Here is a 23,420-nt window from a genome sequence, read left to right on the forward strand (position 1 = left end):
GATAGATTGGAGAGTTGAGCAGAGAAATAGCAGATGAAGTTCAATTTGGGCAAATGTGAGGTGATGCATTTTGAAAGTTCCAAATCAAGAGCAAACTATATAGTAAATGGAAAAGTCCTGGGGAAGATCGATGTACAGAGAGATCTAGGTGTTCAGGTTGATTGTACTCTGAAGGTGGCAATGCAGGTCGATAGAGTGGTCAAGAAAGTAAGTGGCATGCTTTCCTTCATCGGATAGGCTATTGGGTACAAGAGTTGGCAGGTCATATTACGATTGTATCGGACTTTGGTTTGGCCACATTTGGAATACTGCATACAGTTCTGGTCACCACATTACCAAAAGGATGTGGATGCTTTGGAGAGGGTGCAGAGGAGGTTCACCAGGATGTTGCCTGGTATGGAGGGCATTAGCAATGAAGAGAGATTGAGCAGATTAGGATTATTTTCATTAGAAAGACGGAGGTTGAGAGGGGTAGACAGGGTGAATAGCAAGAAGCTTTTTCCAGAATGGGGGATTCAATTACCAGGGGTCACAAGTTCAAGGTGAGAGGGGAAAAGTTTAAGGGAGATATGCATAGAAAGTTTTTTTATGTAGAGGGTGGTGGGTGCCTGGAATGCATTGCCAACAGAGGCAGTAATGTCAGGCATGATAGCATCATTTAAGGTGCATCTAGACAGATCCAGGGAGTAAAGGGATACAGAGCCTTAGAAAATAGCCAACAGGTTGAGAGAGAGGATCTGGATCGGCACAGGCTTGAAGGGCCGAAGGGCCTGTTCCTGTGCTGTAACTTTCTTTGTTCAAAACTGTTCATGGTATTCCAGCTGTGGTCTGACTAATACCTTGTGTTTTAGCAAATAATTTCTATTTTTATTCACCATTCCCTTTAAAATAATAGCCAATTTTCCATTTGTTTCCCTGGTACATACTAAACTTGGATGCTAGGTTTTTTTGAGATTCATGCCCAAATCCCTTTGTAGCTTTCTGCAGTCTTTCTTTCTTTATTTATTACACCTTTAAATGCTAGCCGAGTGGGTCAATCCAGAAGCAGTATCGCGGAGTACATGGAAAGCATCTGACTTGTTGGATCGAAGGTCAAAACCAGCGCCAGGTGCCTCTAACTTTAATGGAAATCCAAGAAAAAGTCAATAGCCTGTTTGAAGCCTAATACAATTAGTAAGGTGAGACTTTTCAGACCGTCATTCAACAGTTTCAAGAAGTGCTCCTGTTTACACAACACTAAAATGTCAGGCAAGGCAGCTAGTACTGATGCAGAAGCATTTAATGAATTCCCTTCCCATTTGAACAGCGTCATTGAAGATGGTAGTTACTCAGCCAAACAAGTTTACAGTATCATTGAGCAGGAGGCCTTATTTTGTAAAGGTATGCCTCAAAAGACATATCTTTTGCCAGAGAAGACAAAGGCAATAAGTACAAGCTGCCAAAAATCGCCTGACAGTTCTACTTAGTGGGAAGGTTCACTAGGTTAATGCCTGGGATGCAGGGATTTTCTTTTAAGGAGAGGCTGAGTAGGTCAGTATTGTATGTGTAGGGGTTTAGAAAATGAAAGGAGACCTTACTGAAATAGATAACATTCACAGAGGGCCTGACAGAGTAGATGCCTGTCAACCTCAGGCAGTTGAGAAGTCCTTTCCTCTTGTCAGAGACCAGAAAGCATCATCTCAGAATGAGGGGTCACACATTTAAAATAAAAATAAGGAGAAATTTCTTCTTCAGAGAGTAGTCAATCTATGGAATTCTTCACCACAGATGGCTGCAGATGCTGGATTGTTAAGTATACTCAAGGTTGAGACAGACAGATTTTTGTAATCAGCAAGGGAACCAAGGGTTATGGGGATACGGCAGGAAAATGGAGTTGAGGATTTTCTGCTTAATTGTGATCTCATCGAATGGTAGGCAGACGCAATGGGCCAAATAGACAATTTTTGCTCTTACATCTTATGGTCTCATGGAGCGTTGCAGGAGATTTTAGGCTTAAGCTTTTAGTCGTGTACCAGAGTGAAGCACCAAAGGGCATTGAGGGCTTACTCCCAGGAGCATCTATACCTCTTTTGGTACTCAAAAAGAAAACCTAGATGATGGGGTCACTTCTTCAGGAATGTCTTACTGTATGTCAATCCTACTTGAATGCATATTGTGCCAGATTCTTGGCTTTAACATCTTGCCCCTGTTGGATAACTATGTAAATCCTTCCATCAGCCTTGATGAAGTCTCTAAAAACGTAAAGCTGCTTTTCCCGCACCCACTTGACTTCATTGATCAGGGAGTAATACCAGACCACCACTCAAGTCCTCCATTGTACCTTTTCTCAACACATCAAGGGAACAAATTGTTAGAAAGCATCAGTTAAGGGATTTTGATATGGCATCAACAATACTGGTGAAGCTTTGCATGAAATCACATCAACATGTGTGGACAATGTATGGCAGAGATTGTGGCCTGAATGTGTCAGTGTCCAAGAAGAATATCATTACACTGTTCCTGAGGCTTAATATGACATTGGCAAGAGAAGTTAAAGTCAATCAGGCTGACCTGGTTGAATTTCTTTCAACCTATGGAGTGGAATTGCCAAACATGAACTTCACATAGTTCTAGCTGAAGAGGAACACTGCATTGAAACCGAATCCACTCACATTTTGTCAAGGGAAAAACTGGCAAGAATATCTAACTCACGGAAGAGGTGATGGAAACCTTCATGGAAATGACAAAGAGAGCACACAGTGCCAGAGTGAACAGAAGAACCGGTAACACCATTAACTGTTACTGGAAAGGTACCAACACAAGCAGATACTGACTTTCCAAGCAACACCTGCCACACATGGCAGAGTTTACAGTGTGCACACTGTACTCAGCAGCCACACAGAAAGCAAGTCATCCTTGAGCCATGGGTGAATATTGTCTAATCTGAATTTTTACAATGTTTCTGTTATGTTTTGCAAGTTACTTCAGTTAAGAATGCACATTTACTCCTATATTAGTTTTTCCAGGCAAGAAACATCCGCGGGAATTCAACTCTGGTTTTAACACCGACTCTTATGGGAAATCATTCTTCACATAGTTATTTCACTTAAAGCCGCAATCATCAGGAATGCACTCTCAAAGTTAAAAAGGAGTTAGTGTGTGGAAAAGATCTGAATGATGCATACACATAAAATCTGATTCATGTGCCTCAGCAGCCGCATAATTTTAAAATGTGATGTCGGTTGGACTGCTTCCAAGATTCTTTTGGTGACTGATAATCTGAAGATGCTCCATTAGACACAGAGATCATTGAACAGAAAGACAAATTCCTACCAGAGAATGCAGGTAGGCTTGCCAAACATGGTTCCCATCAACACATCGACTGTTAAAAGACTGTACAAATGTTGCAAGCATACTTTGCTTATGATATGAGGAAGTCACCAGATGTAATTACTGTGGGTTCAGAAGTGAAGCAAATAGAATTCTGAGTCAATTTTGGATGAGTTGACCATTGTAAATATCCACTAACATGAGCTGCCAATCTTGCTTCGTCAGATATCTTCCCAATTCTGAACATGTTGCTTTCAAGAATCTCCCCAAACCGCTCCTCTTCAATTGGTCTCCATTCCTGTTTCCCTATTCCTCCCAATTTCCACATCCAAATCACATTCCTCCTTATTATACATATAGCTTGCAGCAAACAAGAAGCTTCATAGAAATGTGGGTTGTTACTATTGTTGCTAATGATAATAATAGCATGGCCTCAAATGATTAACAACGTCACTGGAAATTTGACAGCCAGGAAATATCACAGTCAAAAAATAATTGTCAAATGAATAAAGGTGATTCAATTATCAAACCTCTTCCTTCCAGAAGAAGGATGTGATCTCTAACATGAAGGGCACTCAGTTTCATGTTGGCAAGTAATAGTCAGAGGTTAGCAAAAAGAGAAATTCCCCCCACACCAACACACTTGACAAAAATATTGCTGGTAATTAACTTGAAATTTGCCCAAAACATTGAGTTTCCTGCTCCTCGGATGCTGCCTGACCTGCTGTGCTTTTCCAGCACCACTCTAATGTAGACTATCATCACAATTTGCTTTGCTGAATCCTAATTCAATTTTTGCCTGCTCCTCTGATTGAAACAGTGTATTTGTATAGCGTCAGGTTATCTATCCTTATATCCTTATTTCCTGTCGTAAACAAATGCAGTTTCAGCTACTTTCTAAAGAGGTGGCTAATTAATGTAACTGTTTTTGATTAGAAATTAGATGTATCAACGGAAATTTTAATTTCCAGTCTCATTTGAAGTTTGCCAAATGCTGGTTCTTGTGTAATTTAGTGCAGGGCTATTATTAGACTGCAATACATTAAAAAGTGCCATGAGCCTGCATGGTGCAGTATATCATCTTTCAGTAAAGGCCTCTCAAACTGCCAGATGATGTTACTACTATGTTTAAACAGGAAAGCTTAATCATAAAAGTGCAAGACTGAGGATGCATTGTATCTATAGCGCCAGGCAAAGACAGCAGCAAATCAACCAGACCATCCTGTAAGTTTCAGTGCAAGTTTCTCTGAAAGTGATAACAATTGAAATCCAGTAAATGTGTGAATGGTTCTATTCAGAAACATTGTTTTGTTCGGTTTAGCTCAACATACTATGTGTTTAAAGTTGTCAGGTTATTTCCACACGTACTGGATTTGTTGCAGACTGCAATTGCCTGAAGTGATGAGCCATTCACCTGAAGGGAACACCTCACAGAAAGGTAAGACCTGGGGTTGTAGTGAGCATGTTGGGGGGTGGGGGAACTGGCAGTGAAAAATCAAACCAGTTTGAATCTGCACACAGGGACTAAACATTGTTTCCAGATAGAGAGTCTACCTGAGGTGCAAAGTTTTTCTTTTCCATTTGTTTGGAACTGTCTGTTTAGAGTTCCCAGAATACAATACTGGACTATTGACATAATACCTGTATCACTCAGTTGGAAGAACCAAGGGCTCTATCATCTGTCCTGGAATGAGAGTGAGGAAATGGATAAAGAGAGAAAAACTAACATTAGAAAAAGGAGAGATGGCGAGAGTGGGAAATTTGGAAAAGGAGGAAAGCAAGTGGGAAACAGCCAAAATGGGTAAGGGCAGTAATAGTGAAAAAAGTGGGACAGCAAGAGGCAGAATGGGAAAGGGGGTGGGGCAAAAATAGGTGGGTAACAGAGATAGATTAGCAATTTTCCCAAATGATTGATCCATTTGAGATTTATTTTCAGTCATATTGTTCAGTTTTGAGGAGGATTTAACAGAGAGATCAATAAAGGCAATGCTATGATATGATTTGATTTACATGGCCTTTAAAAGGCATTTGATAGCGTTGGACAAGAGACTTTTAAAGGAAAGTTATAACTTGTGGAATAAAGGGGACTGTAAAAGCATGCATTCAAGAGTTGGCTGAGTGACAGGAAACTGAGAGAAGCAGTGAGCAGTTATTTTCAGAAGTTTCTCTGGCCAAGAAAGGCCTGCATTCCAGACTAACGGGTAAAATTTTGGAGTAACAGTTACAGTAGCAACATCTTCATTGCCAGCAGACATAGGAAGGCTCACTGAGGCAATGCAACCTCAGCCATTGCAGTAAAACAGTGGTGAGTTCAAAATTTCACTTTCCTCTCTTAAAAATTGAATTAATTGGATTTTTTTGTGTCTGCAGCCCTCACTGATTTCATCCATTAATAGCAGGTCTTCGATAAGATAAATATTCCACATCCCTCACTGTAGTGTGCACTGTGCCTGATTTTACAATTATCAGCTGTTGTTCCCTTGATTCCACCACAACCATTAACCATTCAATGCATCATGTACTAGGGATTAGTGGGGACTTCAAGATACCCTTGTCACCTTAATGGGAATGTAAATGATTTCATTTCATGTTTAGAAAATGCCACTTTTTGTTGCAACATGATGGAAGTTCTAATGAGGAATGTCAAAATTTAATTTTTTGCAAAATCTGTAAAATATCTTTCTGCAGCTATTGTTTCATTTATTAAATAGGTTAAACTAAGTGATTTGTCAGGACAGTAATTTGTGATTGTTCCAAAGACTTCCTTTGGGATTTTTTAAAAATGCAAAACTGCATTGATCAAATCATTACTCATACAGCACTTCTAGAAATTAGTAAAGGTAAGCAAAAAGCACGTCTCTACTGTTTAGACTTTGGCTACCACCTAAACGTACTTCACGAAACTTTACAAACTGTTGAATTTGGGTATTCTTCATTACATCATCTGACTCCCCACTGGTTTTCATGTTTAGAAATTTCCAGACTCAAAAACCAGACGGTGACCATCAAAAAGTGAGATGTTGCAGCTGAATTTGGAAAGAAGTTTTCTACAGGAATTCAACTCCGAAGCAGCAAGATCATTCAATCAAGACACACCAGTAATGCACCTTTGGCAGTTCACAAAGTATCAATTAAATGTTACAAGTCGTTAGAATCTTTCTCGAATCCAGCATATTCCTGAAACAGCCAATGAAAGTACTTATGAAGTGTACGTGTAGAAAAACAGGCTTTTATTTTAAAGGTTATTCATAACTGAAAAGAGGTTTGTAAAATATATTTGTATTTTTAAAGAAAACTTTTCCCTGTACTGATTTTATATCAAAATGCAAGCTATTGTGACATTTTTAAGCATATCCTCCTAGAATTATCCGTAATTATTGTTATTTTCAAATTCGAAATGAAGACTGCCCGTATGGGGCCTATTGTACTCTTCCAATCCCCGGAATGTCCTGCTTTCCGTGGCCGCTCTCACCTCATCTCCGGCGCGTTGATCATTTTCCTCATGTCGGCGGCGAAGGAGCCAAAGCTTCCCCGCAGATAAGCGGAGTGGAAAGGGTTAGACATGGTTCTGAACCACGGCGGGTCACAGGAGGAACTAACTGGGGGCGCCTTTAGTCTGAGGTGAGTTCCCCCACACTCAGCGAGGGAGAGAAGAAGTTTAAAAGAATGGGAGTTAAGAGCAGGGGGTGGGTGGAATGAGATAATAGAGGAAAAAGTTTAAGTAAAACAAGCGGAGGAGGAAATGGAAGGAAGCTCTAGGAGAAAAAAAACATACATAAAGCATGAAAAGGGGGCAAAAAAATTTGCAGTGCACAAAAAGTTAATATCCTTTGTTACATTGCAGACTTTTTAGTTTTATTGCTGCATTTTTCCCTGATTACATAGAACAGCATAGGAATAAGCACTTCCATCCACCACGTGCCAACCATGATGCCATTCTAAGCTAATCCCATCTGCCTGTATATGGTCCATATCCCTCTATTTGTTGCCTGTTTGTGTGTTAATTAAATTCCTCTTAAATATCGCATTTGAATCTGCTTCTAGTGTGTTCCAGGTACCTACCACCCCCTGTGTAGAAACACTTGCCTTGCATATCTTTAAACCTTTCCCCTCTCACCTTAAACCTACAGTCCCTAGTGTTTGACATTGGGGAAAAAGACTTTGACTATCCACCCCAAACACACCCCTATTATTTTATACACTTGTCAGGCTGCCCTCAGCCTCCCACACTCTAGCAAAAACTATCCAAGTTTGTCCAACATCTCCTTTTGTTGATACACTCCAATCCAGGCAACATTCTGGTAAACCTCTTTTACACCCTTTCCAAAGCCTCAACCTCCTTCCTATAGTGTGGTGACCAGAAGTGAACACAATACTCCAAACCTGGCCTAACTAAAATCTCATACAGCTACAACATGATTTGCTAAATTTATACCCAATGCTCTGACCAATGAAGGCAAGCATACCATATGCCTTCTTTACCATCTTATCCATTTGGTATTGCCATTTTCAAGGAGCTTTGGACTTGCACTTCAAGATGCCTCTGCTTATCAATGCTCTTAAGGACCTGCCATTTATTGTATACTTTCCTCTTATTTAACCTCCCAAGATGTATCACCACACTTTGTGCTGATTAAACCACATCAGCTATTTCTCCAACCAAATTTCCATCTGCCCATATCCTATTGAATCCTTTGATTAGATTTACTTAGAGTGTGAAAACAGGCCCTTACAGCGTGGAAACAAGTCCACACCGACCCACCGAAGCGCAACCCACCCATACGTTTACCCCTTATCTAACACTACTGGCAATTTAACATGGCCAATTCACCTGGCCCGCACATCTTTGGACTGTGGGAGGAAACCGAAGTACCCAGAGGAAACCCACGCAGACACGGGGAGAATGTGCAAACTCCACACAGTCAGTCGCCTGAGTCGGGAATTGAACTTGGGTCTCTGGTGCTGTGAGGCAGCAGTACTAACCACTGTACCACCGTGTCGCCCATTGACTACCCACAACTCCACCAATTGTCATGTTGGCTATAAGCTTACTTAACCAGACCACCAACATTTTAATCCAAATCATTTATTTTTATTACAACTGAGGTCCCAGTACTGATCCTTGCAAAACAATTTGATCAAAAAAATTGCAAAGGCATTTTCAGGAAATGTTACAGTGATTATATATCCACCTTTGAGCAGGAGACTTGATTTCAAGTCCCACCTGTTTCAGAGGTGTATAACATTTGTGAACAGATTGATTGAAAATATCTACAAAGAGATATTGTGGGAAGGTGATCTGGTGCCTGGTTCTGGACACCTTATTCATGCACGAGGTGGTGTCAGGAAGACAGTTTCAAACTAAGTCATAGAAAGAAACAGACAATGGAATCACCAGGATTGGACAACTGAATCCAAACCTCCAGGAGAAGTGAACTCTTGTCACAAGTGTTTCAGGATTTCTACTTTAAATAGACATGTTCAAATAACTGCTGATTTAGAGGCCTTTTGTGGTACAGCAGTAATGTCCCTGTCATTGGACTAGGAGACCTGGGTTCAAGGCCCACCTGTGTATAACAACATATCTGAACATTTTAGTTCTGGCAATATCTACAAAGGGATACTTGGAAGCTTCAAGGCAGAGGTTACTTGACTGAATATAGTCTGTGCCACTAATAAACCCTTGGTTTTGTTTACACGTTGGCACGGAGAGAATTTGTTAATGAGGGTGATTGGTGATAAATATTTAGGCTAGTAAAAATCAAGGTTTGGCAAATAAATCTGTAATTTATGATTGCCTTCATAATGGAGATATTTCAGGTATTGTTGAGTTATAAAGATACATAGAAATTAAGAGTAGGCCATTCAGCTCTTTGTGTGTGCTATGATTGTGGCTGATCTTCTAACTCAGTACCCTGTTCCTGCTTTTTCCATGTATCCTTTGATCCATTTATTCCTACAAAATATATCTAACTCCTTCTTAAAACATTTTATGTTTTAGCTTCAATTGTGTTCTGTGACAGAAACTCTCTGGATGAAGAAATTTCTATTCATCTCAGTCCTATATGGCCTATCTCATGTCTTTATCTGTGAACCCTGGTTCAAGTCTCCCTTGCCATTGGAAATGTCTTTCCTGTATTTACCCTATGGAGTCCCATTAGAATTTTATAGTTTATCATGAAATCCTCCTTCATTTCTCTAAACTCCAGTGAATAAGTAATTCAGTGTTTTTTGTTTCTTAATAAAAGTGTAAAAAGAAAAGCGACACGAATCATGTCTTTAATTCTCTTTTGTCCCTTTTAAGCCTGTGCTCTATTATTCCAATTCACTGGTAAAGTTTAAAATTTATATCAACATTTAAAAGGCATGTAAAGCTGAAAATCAATTTGGGGTAACAATCAAATTAAAACTGTAAATTAAAATGGTACAAAGCACAAAGTAAAAGCCTGCTCCCAGATACCAGTATGGGCTAGTAATATCACCCTAATGAACAGCTACCAGCGAAATGTGAATCCAATTGGCAGCAGTGTCCTGGCTTGCTGTTAGCATTTACTGAGGGAGAATCTGATCGTGGTCAACTGGGATTTACTGTCTCAATGTGTTTCACGTTACTTACCATTCCTATTGGTCTGATACAATTTATTTTCTAATCTAAGTGAGACAAAATTCCAGCTTTTAAATTCTTTTGTACTTGGTCTCCTCAATCTGAGCGTGGCTTCTAATTCTGCATGATGAATAATAAAGTAAGTCTTTTCTATGCTTCGAAGCTAGGACAAGCTGCCTCTATTTTTATATTCTTTCTCTCTCTTTCTCTCTCTGGCTCACTCTCTCTCTCTCTTTCTCTCTCAGATTATTGCAGTTTGACTTGTAACTGAGAGATTTAGGGATATCACAGAAAAATCTGCAACCCAATATCACATTAGCATTCAATGACCTTTTCTTTCCTATAACCCATTCATATGGCAATGTGGATCAGCATGAAGCTTGTATCTGGGGAGAAATTCGAATTCGCTTTCCTCTCGACACCTAACTTCATTTTATCTCAGAATCAGACAGTTTAAAATATAACAATTTACAAAGCCTGTCACCTCCCTATGAGACTTGAAGAGTTTCTCCCCATAGTAAACAGAAATGCTCTTATTGTTGCCCGTGGTTGTGAACATCTTGCACTCTCTCACCAAGTCTCTTGATGTGGGCCCCACTTGTACCCATAGTAACCAAGCCACCTAGCCTTAATGTCAGGTAGAATTCAGAACAGGTCACATGACACCCTCCATTCCTCCAAAGGCAATAATAGCATGTGTACAAGCTTGACTGAGTAACAGGAAACTGCATAATGGTTGATGGCTATTTTTCAGACTTGTGGGAGGTATTCACTATTCTCTGTTCCTGGAGTCTTACTGTACTTGATTGATATTAATGGCCTGGACATATGTTTGCAGGACACAATTTCAATGTTTGTAGATCACACCAAATTGGAAGTATTGTGAACTGTGATGTGGATAGTTATTTCAAGAGGACATGGGTTCATACCAGGCCTATCCCCAAATCTAACAACTAGCCTGGTTCATTTTCCATTACCAAATCCAATGTGGCTTCACCTCTTGTTGGCCTATCTACATACTGTGTCAGCAAACCTTCCTGCACACATTGGATAAATAGGCAGGGGACAGAAAGGGAAAAGGCAGACAGTGCAGGGATCCCCTATGGCTGTCCCCCTCAATAACAAGTGTACCATTTTGAATTCTGTTGGGGGTGGGTGGGATCTTACTTTAGGGTGCCAGCGTACAGTATGGGAGGTTTTATTGGTAGAAGGTTTGAGTTTTGGAGCCATGAGATCATGTTGCAGCCGTACAAGACTCTGGTGCAGCTGCACTTGGAGTATTGCGTACAGTTTTGATTGCCACATTATAAGAAGGATCTGAAGCATTGGAAAGGGTGCAGAGGAGATTTACCAGCATATTGCCTGGTATGGAGGAAACGTCTTATGTGGAAAGGCTAAGGGACTTGAGGCTGTTTTCGCTAGAGAGAAGAAGGTGAAGAGGTGACTTAATAGAGACATACAAGATGTTCAGAGGATTAGGTAGGGTGGATGGACGGTGAGAGCCTTTTTCCTAGGATATAAGGTAGATGTCAGAGGTAGGTTCTTTACTCAGAGAGTATTAAGAACAAGGAATGCCCTGCCTGCAACAGTAATACAGTCGCCAATTTTAAGGGCATTTAAATGATCATTGGATAAACACATGGATGATAATGGAATAGTGTAGGATAGACAGCCTTCAGATTGTTTTAACAGGTGAGCACATAATCGAGGGCCGAAGGGCCTGTACTGCACTGTAATGCACTATGTTCATGATGTGAGTGAAACAGTGCAGACTAAGGTTAGTGGAGAAAAATGTGAACTGATAGATGTTGGTAAGGAAAACAAGGAGAGACAATATAAAAAAGGATATAATTTAAAAAGGGGTGAAGAGGCAGAGGGACCTGATGCTAAATGTGCACAGGACGTTGAAGGTGTCAGGGAGATTGAGAAAACTGGTTAAGGCACAGGAATGCCAGGGTTATGTAAATAGAGGCATAGAGTACAAAAGCAAGGAAATTATTCTGAATCTTTATAAAACATTGGTTTGATATTAAGTGGCGTTTCCTTTCAATTCTATGTACCACACTTTAGAAAGGGTGTGAAAGAATAAAAAAGATGACAAAAAATTCACAAGAACAATTCACAAGAACAGAATAAGGGACTTAAATTATGGATTTGGAGAATCTGAGACTATTTTCAGAGGAGTTTGGAAGGATATTTGATTGCGGTATTCAAGATCATGAGGTGGTCTGGACATACTTCAGGGAAAGAAACTGCTGCTATTGATGGAAGCGTCAAGAAACAGGAGATATTAATTTAGGGTGAATGACAAGAAATCTGTCAGTAAAATAAAGAAAAGTTGGGCAGCACAGTGGCTCAGTAGTTAGCGTTGCTCCCTCATGGGTTTGATTCCAGCCTCAGGCAGCTGTTTGTGTGGAGTTTGCACATTCTCCTCACGATTGTATGGGTTTCCTCCTACAGTGCAGGTAAGATGGATTAGCCATGCTAAATTACCCATAGTGTCCATGGTTTAGCCATGGAAATGCAGGTTTACAGGTATAGGGAAGGGGGTTGTGGCTGGTTGAGTTGCTCTTCAGAGGATCAGTGTGGACTTGATGGGCTGAATGGCCTGCTTCCACACAGGAGGGATTCTATGATTCTAAATGTTTTTACACAGTGAGTAGTGAGTATCTGCACTGCAGTGCCTGAATGTATTGTGAAGGTAGATTCAAACATGGCTATGAACAAAACAAACTGACTAATTATTTGGAGAATAGATCTGCAGAGATATGTAGAAAAGGTGAGGAGTGGAATGACATTAGTTGCTGTCACAGAGCTGGCATGAAAACAGAGCTGTGTTGTGACCATTCTACAATTCTGTAGCAGACTATGACTTAAGGACAAATGTTGATTTAGATTTGACATGGAATCCTTTAAATTGATCCTCTGAATGATAGGAACTCCAGATGCTTAGCAACAATCCATACTGTATCTGACATCATAAGGAAACTGTAATTCTTCAAATTATTAGTTATGTTACAGTCCACTTGAGAAATCGGAGTTGTTGTGACAACATACACTTTTACATGCATGCTGTAGTCTGGAGCAGTGGATAGTGAGAGCGGAAGCTCCAACTTTCATTTTCATCACATGGCTGAGCAAGAATCTCTTCTGTTCGTAAATACCTGAAATGTTTTTTAATCATATTTTTATTAAGAAAAAATAGATTTTTAAAATTACAACAATACAAAAGAATGCAATTCAAAACAGTACAAAAATAGTACAAAACTAAACCCAAGTAATAAAAAAAATTCCCCAACTCACCCTCCTATACGAATGTATAAACATATATAGAGAAATATAAAATTAAAAAAAACTAAACTAGCTATTTAACAAACTAAATAAATACCTAACAACAAACAAATAAATAGTAATAACTCAGCCCAGCCAAATAAAACACTCATACATTCACAGTTCCTCCTCCATGGACATTGGATTCATGAAACACAATCATTATGGCTACATAAAAGCCCTTGTTAGTGTGGCAGATAAATGTGTGTCCAGGTATTTCAAAAAGAGTTGCCATGTCTTTTAAAAATGCTCAGTTTTATGGTGTACCATATTTGTGAGAAAATCCAGGGGAATATGCACCATAACAATTTTCCGCCAACCTGACAGGGGGGTTTTCTGATATCCAACCCAGCAATATTCGAGCTTGCACAGAATGTAAGAATATTGAATAGTTTTGCCTTATGCGAGTCTACAGGAAATACAATGGGTAGACCCAAAAGGAGTGAAATGGGGTCCTTCTCCACCCTTACACCTAAAATCCTCTCCATTGTACCCACCACAGCACTCCAATGTGTTTGAAGCCTGTCACAAGATCAAAGACAATGGGTAAGAGTACCCGTACAGACCTTGCACTTGGGACATGCTGAAGATACCCCTGGTTTAAATTTTGACAAACGGTCTGGGCCTAAGTGGACCCTGTGGAGAATCTTCAACTCTAAAGCATGGGTCCTATCGCAAATTGATACCTTCCTTACATTCTCCCAAATATCCTCCCATGTCTCTGAAGAAACTTCAACACCCAGCTATCTTTCCCACATCTTGCAGAGTCGATCAGACTCATCTGAGGTGGCACCCCCCAATTGGTGATATAGAGTACTGACAGAGAGTGTACTCTTAGCCTTTAGTACCGCTCTTTCTATGTCAGATTTGTAGGGATCAGTCAAAAGTGTAGTCTTTTTTTGAATAAAATCCCTAACTTGAAAAAAACGAAAGAGGTCTCTATTAGGTAACTCGTACTTCCGTACTAACTGATCGAAGAACATCATTACATCTCCCTCAAATAAATCACCCATGCAAGATATACCCCTAGCTGCCCAAAGTTTAAATCCTGAATCTATCATACCTGGTGAAAACTCAGCAAACCCATTAAAGGTCTAAACAAAGATGTTTTGCCAATATTCTCTCCTCTGAATTGCCCTCCATGCTTTAACAGTATTGATGACTATTGGGTTATGGCAATATTCCCTAACTGTCCTCACCTTGTCCAAAAACAGCAAACTGGTAAGGGGCACCTTGCCTGGGAGACTTCGATATCTTGCCATATTGAAAGAGGGTCCCCACAAACCCAATCACTTACGTAGGTCAAGAGTGAGCTTAATTGGTAATTTTTAATGTCCGGAAGGTCTACTCCCCCCAATCTGTGAGGCAATTGCAGTTTGGCTAATTTAATGAGGGGCCGTTTATGATGCCAGATAAAGGAGCTGAACCAACTGTTCAGCCTCCTGAATGTTTGTTTATTGAAAATCAGGGGGAGCATCTATATAGGGTATAGCAAACGAGGGAGAATATTCATCTTAATAAGCGCTATCCGACCCAACCATGAGACTGGAAGTGCCTCCCATCTTTGGAGATCTTGTTTAATTTTTTCAAATGATTGAGTAAAATTGGCTTTGAACAGCCAATGCTGAAAATGTGTTGCTGGAAAAGCGCAGCAGGTCAGGCAGCAACCAAGGAGCAGGAGAATCGACATTTCAGGCATGAGCCCTTCTTCAGGAATGATGAAAGTGCATCCAGCAGGCTAAGATAAAAGGTAGGGAGGAGGGACTTGGGGGAGGGGCCTTGGAAATGCGATAGATGGAAGGAGGTCAAGGTGAGGGTGATAGGCCGAAGTGGGGGTGGGCGCGAAGAGGTCAGGAAGAAGATTGCAGGTTAGGAAGGCGGTGCTGGGTTCGAGGGATTTGACTGAGACAAGGTGGGGGGAGGGGAAATGAGGAAACTGGAGAAATCTGAGTTCATCCCTTGTGGTTGGAGGGTTCCTAGGCGGAAGATGAGGCGCTCTTCCTCCAGCCATCATGTTGCTATGGTCTGGCGATGGAGGAGTCCAAGGACCTGCATGTCCTTGATGGAGTGGGAGGGGGAGTTGAAGTGTTGAGCCACAGGGTGGTTGGGTTGGTTGGTCCGGGTGTCCCAGAGGTGTTCTCTGAAATGTTCCGCAAGGAGGCGGCCTGTCTCCCCCATATAGAGGAGGCCACATCGGGTGCAACGGATGCAGTAAATGATGTATGTGGAAGTGCAGGTGAATTTGTGGCGGATATGGAAGGATCCCTTGGGGCCTTGGAGGGAAGTAAAAGGGGAGGTGTGGACGCAAGTTTTGCATTTCTTGCGATTGCAGGGGAAGGTGCCGGGAATGGAGGTTGGGTTGATGGGGGGTGTGGACTTGACGAGGGAGTGGTCTTTTCAGAACACTGATAGGGGAGGGGAGGGAAATATGTCCCTGGTGGTGGGGTCAGTTTGGAGGTGGCGGAAATGACGACAAATGATACGATGTATATGGAAGTTGGTGGGGTGGTAGGTGAGGACCAGTGGGGTTCTGTCCTGGTGGCGATTAGAGGGGCGGGGCTCCGCCCTGCTCCTCCGTCCTTGAGCTCCGTCCTTGAGCCCCGCCCCTCCAATCACCACCAGGACAGAACCCCATTGGTTCTGTCAATCCAGACCTGGAGTAATGAATATGCCCAAATACACAAAACCTCCCTGTGACCACCTAAATGGGAATCTAGAGTCACTCTCAAGAGCCAACTTTTTCGTAAGACCACCCATAGGCATAGCCTCTGATTTAGTAAAATTAGTCTTATACCCTGAAAAAGCGCCAAACGCGTGAATGCATTGTATCGGGCAAAGCACTGAGACTGCTGGATTTGTTAAGAAAATTAGAACATCATCTGCATACAGCGAGATCTTATGTAATTTTGATCCCACTTCTGGAGCTGATATATTGAGATCCCCACGAATGGCCTCTGCCAACGGTTCAATCACCAACGTAAAAAGTAATGGTGAAAGGGGACAGCCCTGCCAGCTGCCCCTAGAAATATTAAAATTGCTTGATCATACCCTGTTGGTAATAACCGCAGCGAGAGGTACACTTTAGAGAACCTTTATCCATCTTATGTAAACATCGCCCAGACCAAACCGGTCTAGAGTATTGAAAAGGTACGGCAACTCAACTCGGTCAAATGCCTACTCTGCATCTAAAGAAATCACCAATCCCTGCATTGACTGTTGTTGGCATGCTTGAATTATGTTAAGCAGCCTCCTAAAGTTATTGGAGGATCTGTGACTATTTATGAAGCCCATCTGATCCTCTTTAATAATGATGGGTAACACAGTCTCCAGCCTTAATGCAAGGGCCTTCGAGAGGATCTTAAAGTCCACATTTAAGAGCGAGATGGGCCTGTATGAAGCACAGTCTTCCGGATCCTTCCCTTTTTAAGGATAAGTGAAATATTGGCCTCTCTCAGAGATGGTGGGAGACAAACATGACTGTATGAATCATTAAACATATTCAGCATCAGGCCTGAAGGTATACTTATAAATTCCTTATAGAATTCACTGGGAAGTCCATCAGGACCGGGTGCCTTTCCACTCTGAAGCTGCCTCACAGCTTCCTGAACTTCTTGCTCTGATAACGGGGCATTGAGAAAGGACTGTTGTTCGGGAGTCACACCCAGGAGCTTCAGATCTCTAAAAAAGGATTCCATTTTGGCCTGCCCCTCCTCACAATTCTCAGACTGATATAACTTAGAGTAGAATCTCTGGAACACCACATTAATCTTTTTACAATCACTTGTTAGGTTCCCAGACCTTTCCCTAATCGCTGTAATGGTTTGTGGGGCACTTCTCTTTCTGGTAAGGTATGCTAAGTATTTGCCTGGCTTGTCACCATGCTCGTGTAACCTTTGCTTTGCAAAAGCCAGCTCCTTCTTTGCCGTCTGCATGAGCACGGAATTTAGTGTCGACCGCAGTGCCATAATCCTCTGTAGTTTGACCAACGAGGGGTCTGTCAAAGTAGGCCTTCTCGGCTGCCTTCAACCATGCTTCAAGGAGACGTTGCTGCTCACCCTTCTGCCGCTTCCTACTTGTGGAATATGAAATAACTAACTCTTTGGCACAAGCTTTCCCAGAGAACACATGAGCTATCAACCGAGCCTATGTTAATGTCGAGGAATGCCCGAAATTCCCTAGAGAAATACTCCACAAACTTGCTGTCCATGAGAATAAAGGGGTCCATTCGCCAGTACCTTGACTCCACTGTAACATCCTTGATTTTAACCATGAGGTACACTGGAGCATGATCAGAGATGGCAATATTACCAATCGTACAGGATGTCACCAGATCCAGGGTTACCGTAGGGGTCAGAAAAAAAAATCAATCCTCGTGTAACATCTATGTGGATTGGAGAAAAACGTGAAATCCTGACCTGTAGGGTGGAGACACCTCCAGACGTCCACCAATCCTAATTCCCCACACAAATCCAATAACTGTTTAGTTTGTGCAGAGGGTATTGAGGGACCTTTAGGCAATCTGTCTACTGTGGGGTCTATGAGGCACTTAAAATCTCCCCCTATAATGATGTGCCGAGACTTGAGTCTTACCAGTTTAGAAAAAGCATCTACCAAGAATTTAAGAGGATGAGCTAGGGGACAATAAACATTTACAATGCATATTCTTCCTCATTTATCACTGCTTTAAGAATTACAAACCTCCCGTATGTGTCTTTATCACATTCCAACAATTTAAATGAGAGATTTTTCCTTACCAATATAGCCACTCCCCTACTTCTGGTATTAAATGATGAAAAATAAACTCAATCAAAGCCATTCTGCTGTAATTTCAGATGCTCCTTGTCATCCAAATGTGCCTTAAGAGTACCTTCTTCCTCTTAATTCGTGAGTGACTTCCCTTGATATTCCAGGTACACCATTTAATCAAATCATTAGCCATAATCTTCCGCAATTACATTTAAATTCCAATGAGGAAGAACCCGAACTACAAATTGCTGAGCCTTAGTGTCGCATGGTCCACCAAATATAAAAACTACATAAACTAAAACCACTACATTAAACAAACATACAAAATTATTAAAAATAAAAAACAACAAAAACCAGAAAACAAACCAACATATAATGTGCCAATAACGCTGAGTAGGGGAACTCACCCCCTGCCCGGAGGGGGCAACTACCCATCCCGAACTGCCCATAAATAGGCATCTAACCATCTCAACCACCTTCACCTCTCCCAGCTAGAGCCACATCGCAAGCACACGCTAAAAAGAATAAACACCCCATAGAATCTCAGTATGAATAAAAAAACATTCTTTTATAAAAACATAGTGGAATAAATGCCCCACCCATCCTTTGGTATGTCCTAACTTAGAAATTTAAAATGTACATCTTAACCACCGCCAGACATAGTTTGAACCAAATTATAATCAATAGAAGGAGAAAAAGGGGAAAAAACAAAGCTCCAACCTGATTTCCTCCATTTCTTTTACAGAATGATAAACGCATACTCAAGCAACAATATTTATACATACTACAATTGTTTAAGTTAGGTTAGTTTGTCCACAAAGTCTCTTGCCTTCTCCGATGTGTCCAAGAGATGCATGGATCCATCTAAGGTGATCTGAAGCACGACCGGATATCTCAATCTTCTCTTGACACCATCATACGATTTTTGTTTCTGGATCACCGCCGCTGAAAAATCCTGAAAAAAACTTGATCTTAGACCCCTCGTAAATTAGGGCCTTTGGATCCTTTCCCTGGAGTCTGGAAGCCTCCATGATTCTATCTTTATCCCGGTAATGATGGAACTGCACCAGGAAAGGACGAGGGCGTTGACTCAGACCCGACCTCCAGTGAGCCCTCTCTATCTTCAATCCTCTCATGCCAGTCTCCAAGTCAAGGAATTTCGGAAGCCAATCTTCAACAAATTCCGCAGGCCGCTCACCTTCCTTACCCTCAGGCAGACCGATGATCCAAATGTTTTTTCTCCTGCCCCTGTTTTCAAAATCATCCACTTGGTCATGCAAATTACAAACCTACATCTTCAGGGCTTGGATCTCTTCCTTAAATGAACTGGCATCAGCTTCCACCACTGTGAACCTGTGCTCCACCTCATCCGTCCTCTTCTCCAGGTCTCCCAGCTGCTGCTCATGCTTCTGCAGCGTGAGAGGGACTGGAGCCAGCTTCTCTTCAATCTATTTCCCCAACATCTTGCGAGATTTCGAGAGCTGGTTCACCAGGTCCTGGAGAGTAATCGGCTTCGAGGCTTCTGCAGGCTGAGCTGCAGGCCCGGCCTCAGATGCTCCTCCTCTCTTTTTAGGCATTTCTGGACATCTGAAAATACAGTTAAGTCAATTTTTAAATGTTTCTTGGGGCTCCACAATCTTTCCAATGCCCCAAGAAATCCTGATGACCTGGGTTGGGCGGGTTAAAGATCCTCCTCCCGCTGCGATGCGAAGCTCTGCAGTGTGATCTTCTCAGATCGCCGCCATCTTAGATCCCCCGAAATTGTTATTTGATCGAAAGATTCTGTTGCTATTATTTGCAGCTTAATTTTCTACCTGTTTGGTCACGTTACAAATGCAAGTCCCTAAGCCATAAAGACCTGGGTTGCACACATATCCAAAGTTTTGGACTCAAAGACAGGGACACAACTCACTGAACCACAAGACCTCCAATTAGTTAATATAAGACAAACAAAATTGGCACCGCAGTTCATTAAAATATTTATAGTATATATGAAAAAAAAAACCACAATGATTTGCTATCCATTTTCTTTGCATTTTTATAAGACATTTATTATAAATTAAATAATCTTATGTAATGAAATTAACCAAATGGCTCATTTCTCTGCATGAAATAGGAAGGTTGTATTTATTTACTTTCCCTTAAAGTAAGCTATATCTTTTGCCAAAAGAGCTCAGGAGAACCTGGAAGCCAAACATATCTCTCTCTTTTCTTTCCCTGGTAAACAGAAGAAAACCAGCATTCAATGACTCTGAGGACAACAACTTCTACCTCTGACAAAGAGGTAGGTCCAACTGACCGACTACTGAGCTAAAGATCTTCTGAGGTCAACAACAGATGTCATAACCACGACTTATGAGAAAGTCACCTCATTTGGCCTTTCTGATTAGAATGTTAATCCACAGAATTTGTTCCTTTTTGCCTATGTTTTCCAGCCATGATATTTCCATAGAAGTGCTCAGTCTTGTATGACCCATCTGTGAAACAATGTTTGGGTTTAAAGGGGATATAGTTTAAGTATGCATTCTAGTAAGTAATCATCTGTTTTTTCACTTGTTAAAGGGTAAGTTTGTTAATTGTAAACATTTCTTGTTTATTGATGAAACTTGATGTGAGTTTATTTTATCTGAAATAACAGCCAAAAGTTAGGAATTGTGATTACTTGTGAAATAGTGTAGTTTAGTTAAGGTGCACTGTCCTGTTAGGAACGTGATACTATATATACTTTTTCAATATCAAATGCCACAAATTAGTGAAGAATGTTCCCTCTACAAAATAATGAAGAGGCTCTTGTTTGGCTTCAGGTATTCTTTAAGTAAATAAGTAAAATATCCAGAACTAATTTGCTGTTTCATTTGGTTGGATCCGATCTTTTATAGTTGGTTTATTAGCACATGTTTTACACTGGTAGACATGTTTAAAACCATATTGAATCCATAGTGGAAAATATATGGATGTGCAATTGCACCTGCAGAAAGTTGTTGTTCAGTTCACACACTATAGGAAAATTGAACACTGCAGCAAAATTCAACATGTTTAACTACACACACAGTTTCCTTCAAATTCCTAGAACTCCCTCCTAAGGTATTGTCAGTCTACCTACAGCATCACCTTCTCAAGGGCAATTAGAGACAGTCAATAAATGGAAGTCAATGGTCCCACGGTCTGCAAGGGAAGTTTTAAAAAAACAAGCAGAGAAAATATTGCCATCTAGTTTACTGCTTTAGCAGTAGATTGTAAGACTGCCTTCAAACGTGTCCAAATTCAAAGAGTAGACCTTTCTGCCTGCTGTTCAGTCTTTATCTTATCATAAATCTTTTGTGCATTATCAATGAGGAGACTAGTGTATTTGGTGTGGTATTTAATTGCCTTATAAGAATTTGCTTTAAAAGTAGTGCTGTTGTGAAATTGCACAATACTTCATTCCATAAAGTATTTTATGACTGACCTAGCAAAAATAGTTTTAGAAATACATATTCCTTCCTCCCATTGAGCCTTGGTATTTATGTTCAAGTCTCGGGAATTCTGAAAAAATTCAAGTGAATGTGCATCTGGACCTGTAGTAGATCATAAGTACATAAGAGATAGAGCAGCAAAGATCCATTTGGCCCATCAAGACTGCACCATTACTCACTAAGATCATAGTTGATTTAACAGTGACCTTAATGCGCCTTCATCATTACAAATCTGTCTCACTCAGCATTGAATATATTCAATGACACAACCTATTCTACTCGCTGGAGAGAGAATTTTCAATATTAACAATCAACAGAAAAGCAATTCCTTCTCCTTGAAATCTTGGACGGTGATTAAATTAAATTGCAAACATATTACAAGTATTATTCAGTGCTACTTAATGGAATCATTAAAATCAAGTCTATAGTAATATGCAGATATCAACTATAGATTTTCAACCTAGTTGTTTCTTTCATACAAAAGATGCCCAGAGCAATGGATTGGCCAGTCAGAAACAGACTCTGAAAACACTATTATGCATTAAGATATGTGTTGAGCTAGCAGGTTTCAGCTGAGGGAACAATAACGGTATATCACCTGGCCTTAACATTATGAGGCTCTTTCATCATTGTTATTCAATGAGTGCTTCTGGAAGGTAAATCTTTGTGAAGACTGGTTGTGGATAGGATTGGACTGGATTCTTATCATGGAGGGTCTGCCAAAACTCAGTAATTAGACATGCCAATGAAAAGTAATTTAGTGAGCTATAATTCTTGGAAAAGTGAGTTCTTGACCTCTGGAAGCATATGAGACAGATGTCATGCTTTGCTCCACATCACATTTGACATGATTAGACACCAGTTATAGTGCAGCATTACTGAGTGCTAAAAAAAAGTTATTCTGTCCATCTGTTGGCAAGGAGAGGCACAGTGACAAATTTACAAAGAATGTGAGAAACTTAAATTATGACTAAAATGTTTATTTAAAAATTGACTGTAGCTAATGTTTTGAGGAAACAAAACTAGCTCAGCAATGAGGTGTTTTTCAAACTCCCTAAGTATACCAAGAACTAACAAGTAGTTATATCCTTCAAAGGCACAAGGGGGTTGGTATCAAACATGTTAGCCGTGATAAGGTTTATACCTTGGTCTCTAACAGAAGTTAATACTGTTTGAAAAAATTGTCACGGGGTGGAAGTTGTCACCATAGAAACATATACAGGCGGCAAGCTGCCCAGATTTGCGCTGCCTTAATAGTTTTGAGTACACTTCTCTTCATGTAGTGCAGTGGTGCAATAAGCCATTCAATCAATGGTCAGTCATTTATCAGGTGGTAAAGGCACTGGGAGAATGATTAAACTTTTATTTTTCCCTTTTACAGTCATTTTTAAAGGCTTAAAGGGAGCTGATAACATCCCCATGGAAGTGTAAAACATCATTATAGTCAAAGTTTTCATCAGGACTGCTTGTACCTTGGTCACAAAAGCAAGCACGGTTGTAGGAGAGTCTTGATGGTGTTTTACCTTGAACTGCAGAAAATTATCAGAGATTTGTTGCCTTTGAATTCTTTCTAGGGTAAGACTGCTTACATCCCTTGATGGTAAACATATTTTTCAAGCTGTTTAAATATATTGTTGTGTATTTAATTCCTACCCAATTAGAATTTATTCTTAGATTATGAATTTCCCTCCAAGTGGATGAAGTTATTAAAATGTTCATAAACATTTGTTGAAAAGTTGTTGTTATCTCTAGTGTGCAGTTGAAGTAAAATGCATTTTCTTTTGATGAATAATACAATTGCTTTTGTTTTGCAGTTTAATTTTGTTGTAACAGATTTGATATTGCAGTATACAAACTATTTATAGACATTCAAATAGAATGTAAATATTTTCTTAAAAGTTACACATTGAGAATTATAAACTGAAGGTGCTTTGTTATTGTTATTGTCTACATTTTAGCCATGTTCTGAACCTCAG

General features: G+C 40.5%; 1 protein-coding gene and 2 long non-coding RNA genes across 4 annotated transcripts in view; 2 read left to right on the forward strand and 1 right to left on the reverse strand.

The window, feature by feature from the left end:
• LOC132818789 (BTB/POZ domain-containing protein 19-like) overlaps nucleotides 1–7,039 on the reverse strand; it is a 151,556-nt gene extending 144,517 nt beyond the window's left edge. For both annotated transcript variants that reach the window (XM_060829872.1, XM_060829873.1), the window contains exon 1: nucleotides 6,782–7,039. In XM_060829872.1, the coding sequence (XP_060685855.1) occupies nucleotides 6,782–6,873 (92 nt within the window). In that variant the 5' untranslated portion in view covers nucleotides 6,874–7,039. The remainder of the gene's footprint in view (nucleotides 1–6,781) is intronic.
• Nucleotides 4,494–6,522, forward strand: LOC132818788 (uncharacterized). Its single transcript, XR_009645021.1, has 3 exons — nucleotides 4,494–4,533; nucleotides 4,654–4,747; nucleotides 6,282–6,522. It is a non-coding gene; the product is annotated as an uncharacterized LOC132818788 (long non-coding RNA).
• LOC132818790 (uncharacterized) lies at nucleotides 6,708–22,857 on the forward strand. Its single transcript, XR_009645022.1, has 3 exons — nucleotides 6,708–6,930; nucleotides 20,218–20,273; nucleotides 22,826–22,857. It is a non-coding gene; the product is annotated as an uncharacterized LOC132818790 (long non-coding RNA).
• The last annotated feature ends 563 nt before the right edge of the window (nucleotides 22,858–23,420 follow it).

Source organism: Hemiscyllium ocellatum, chromosome 9, assembly GCF_020745735.1.
Source record: "Hemiscyllium ocellatum isolate sHemOce1 chromosome 9, sHemOce1.pat.X.cur, whole genome shotgun sequence".
NCBI lineage: Eukaryota > Metazoa > Chordata > Chondrichthyes > Orectolobiformes > Hemiscylliidae > Hemiscyllium > Hemiscyllium ocellatum.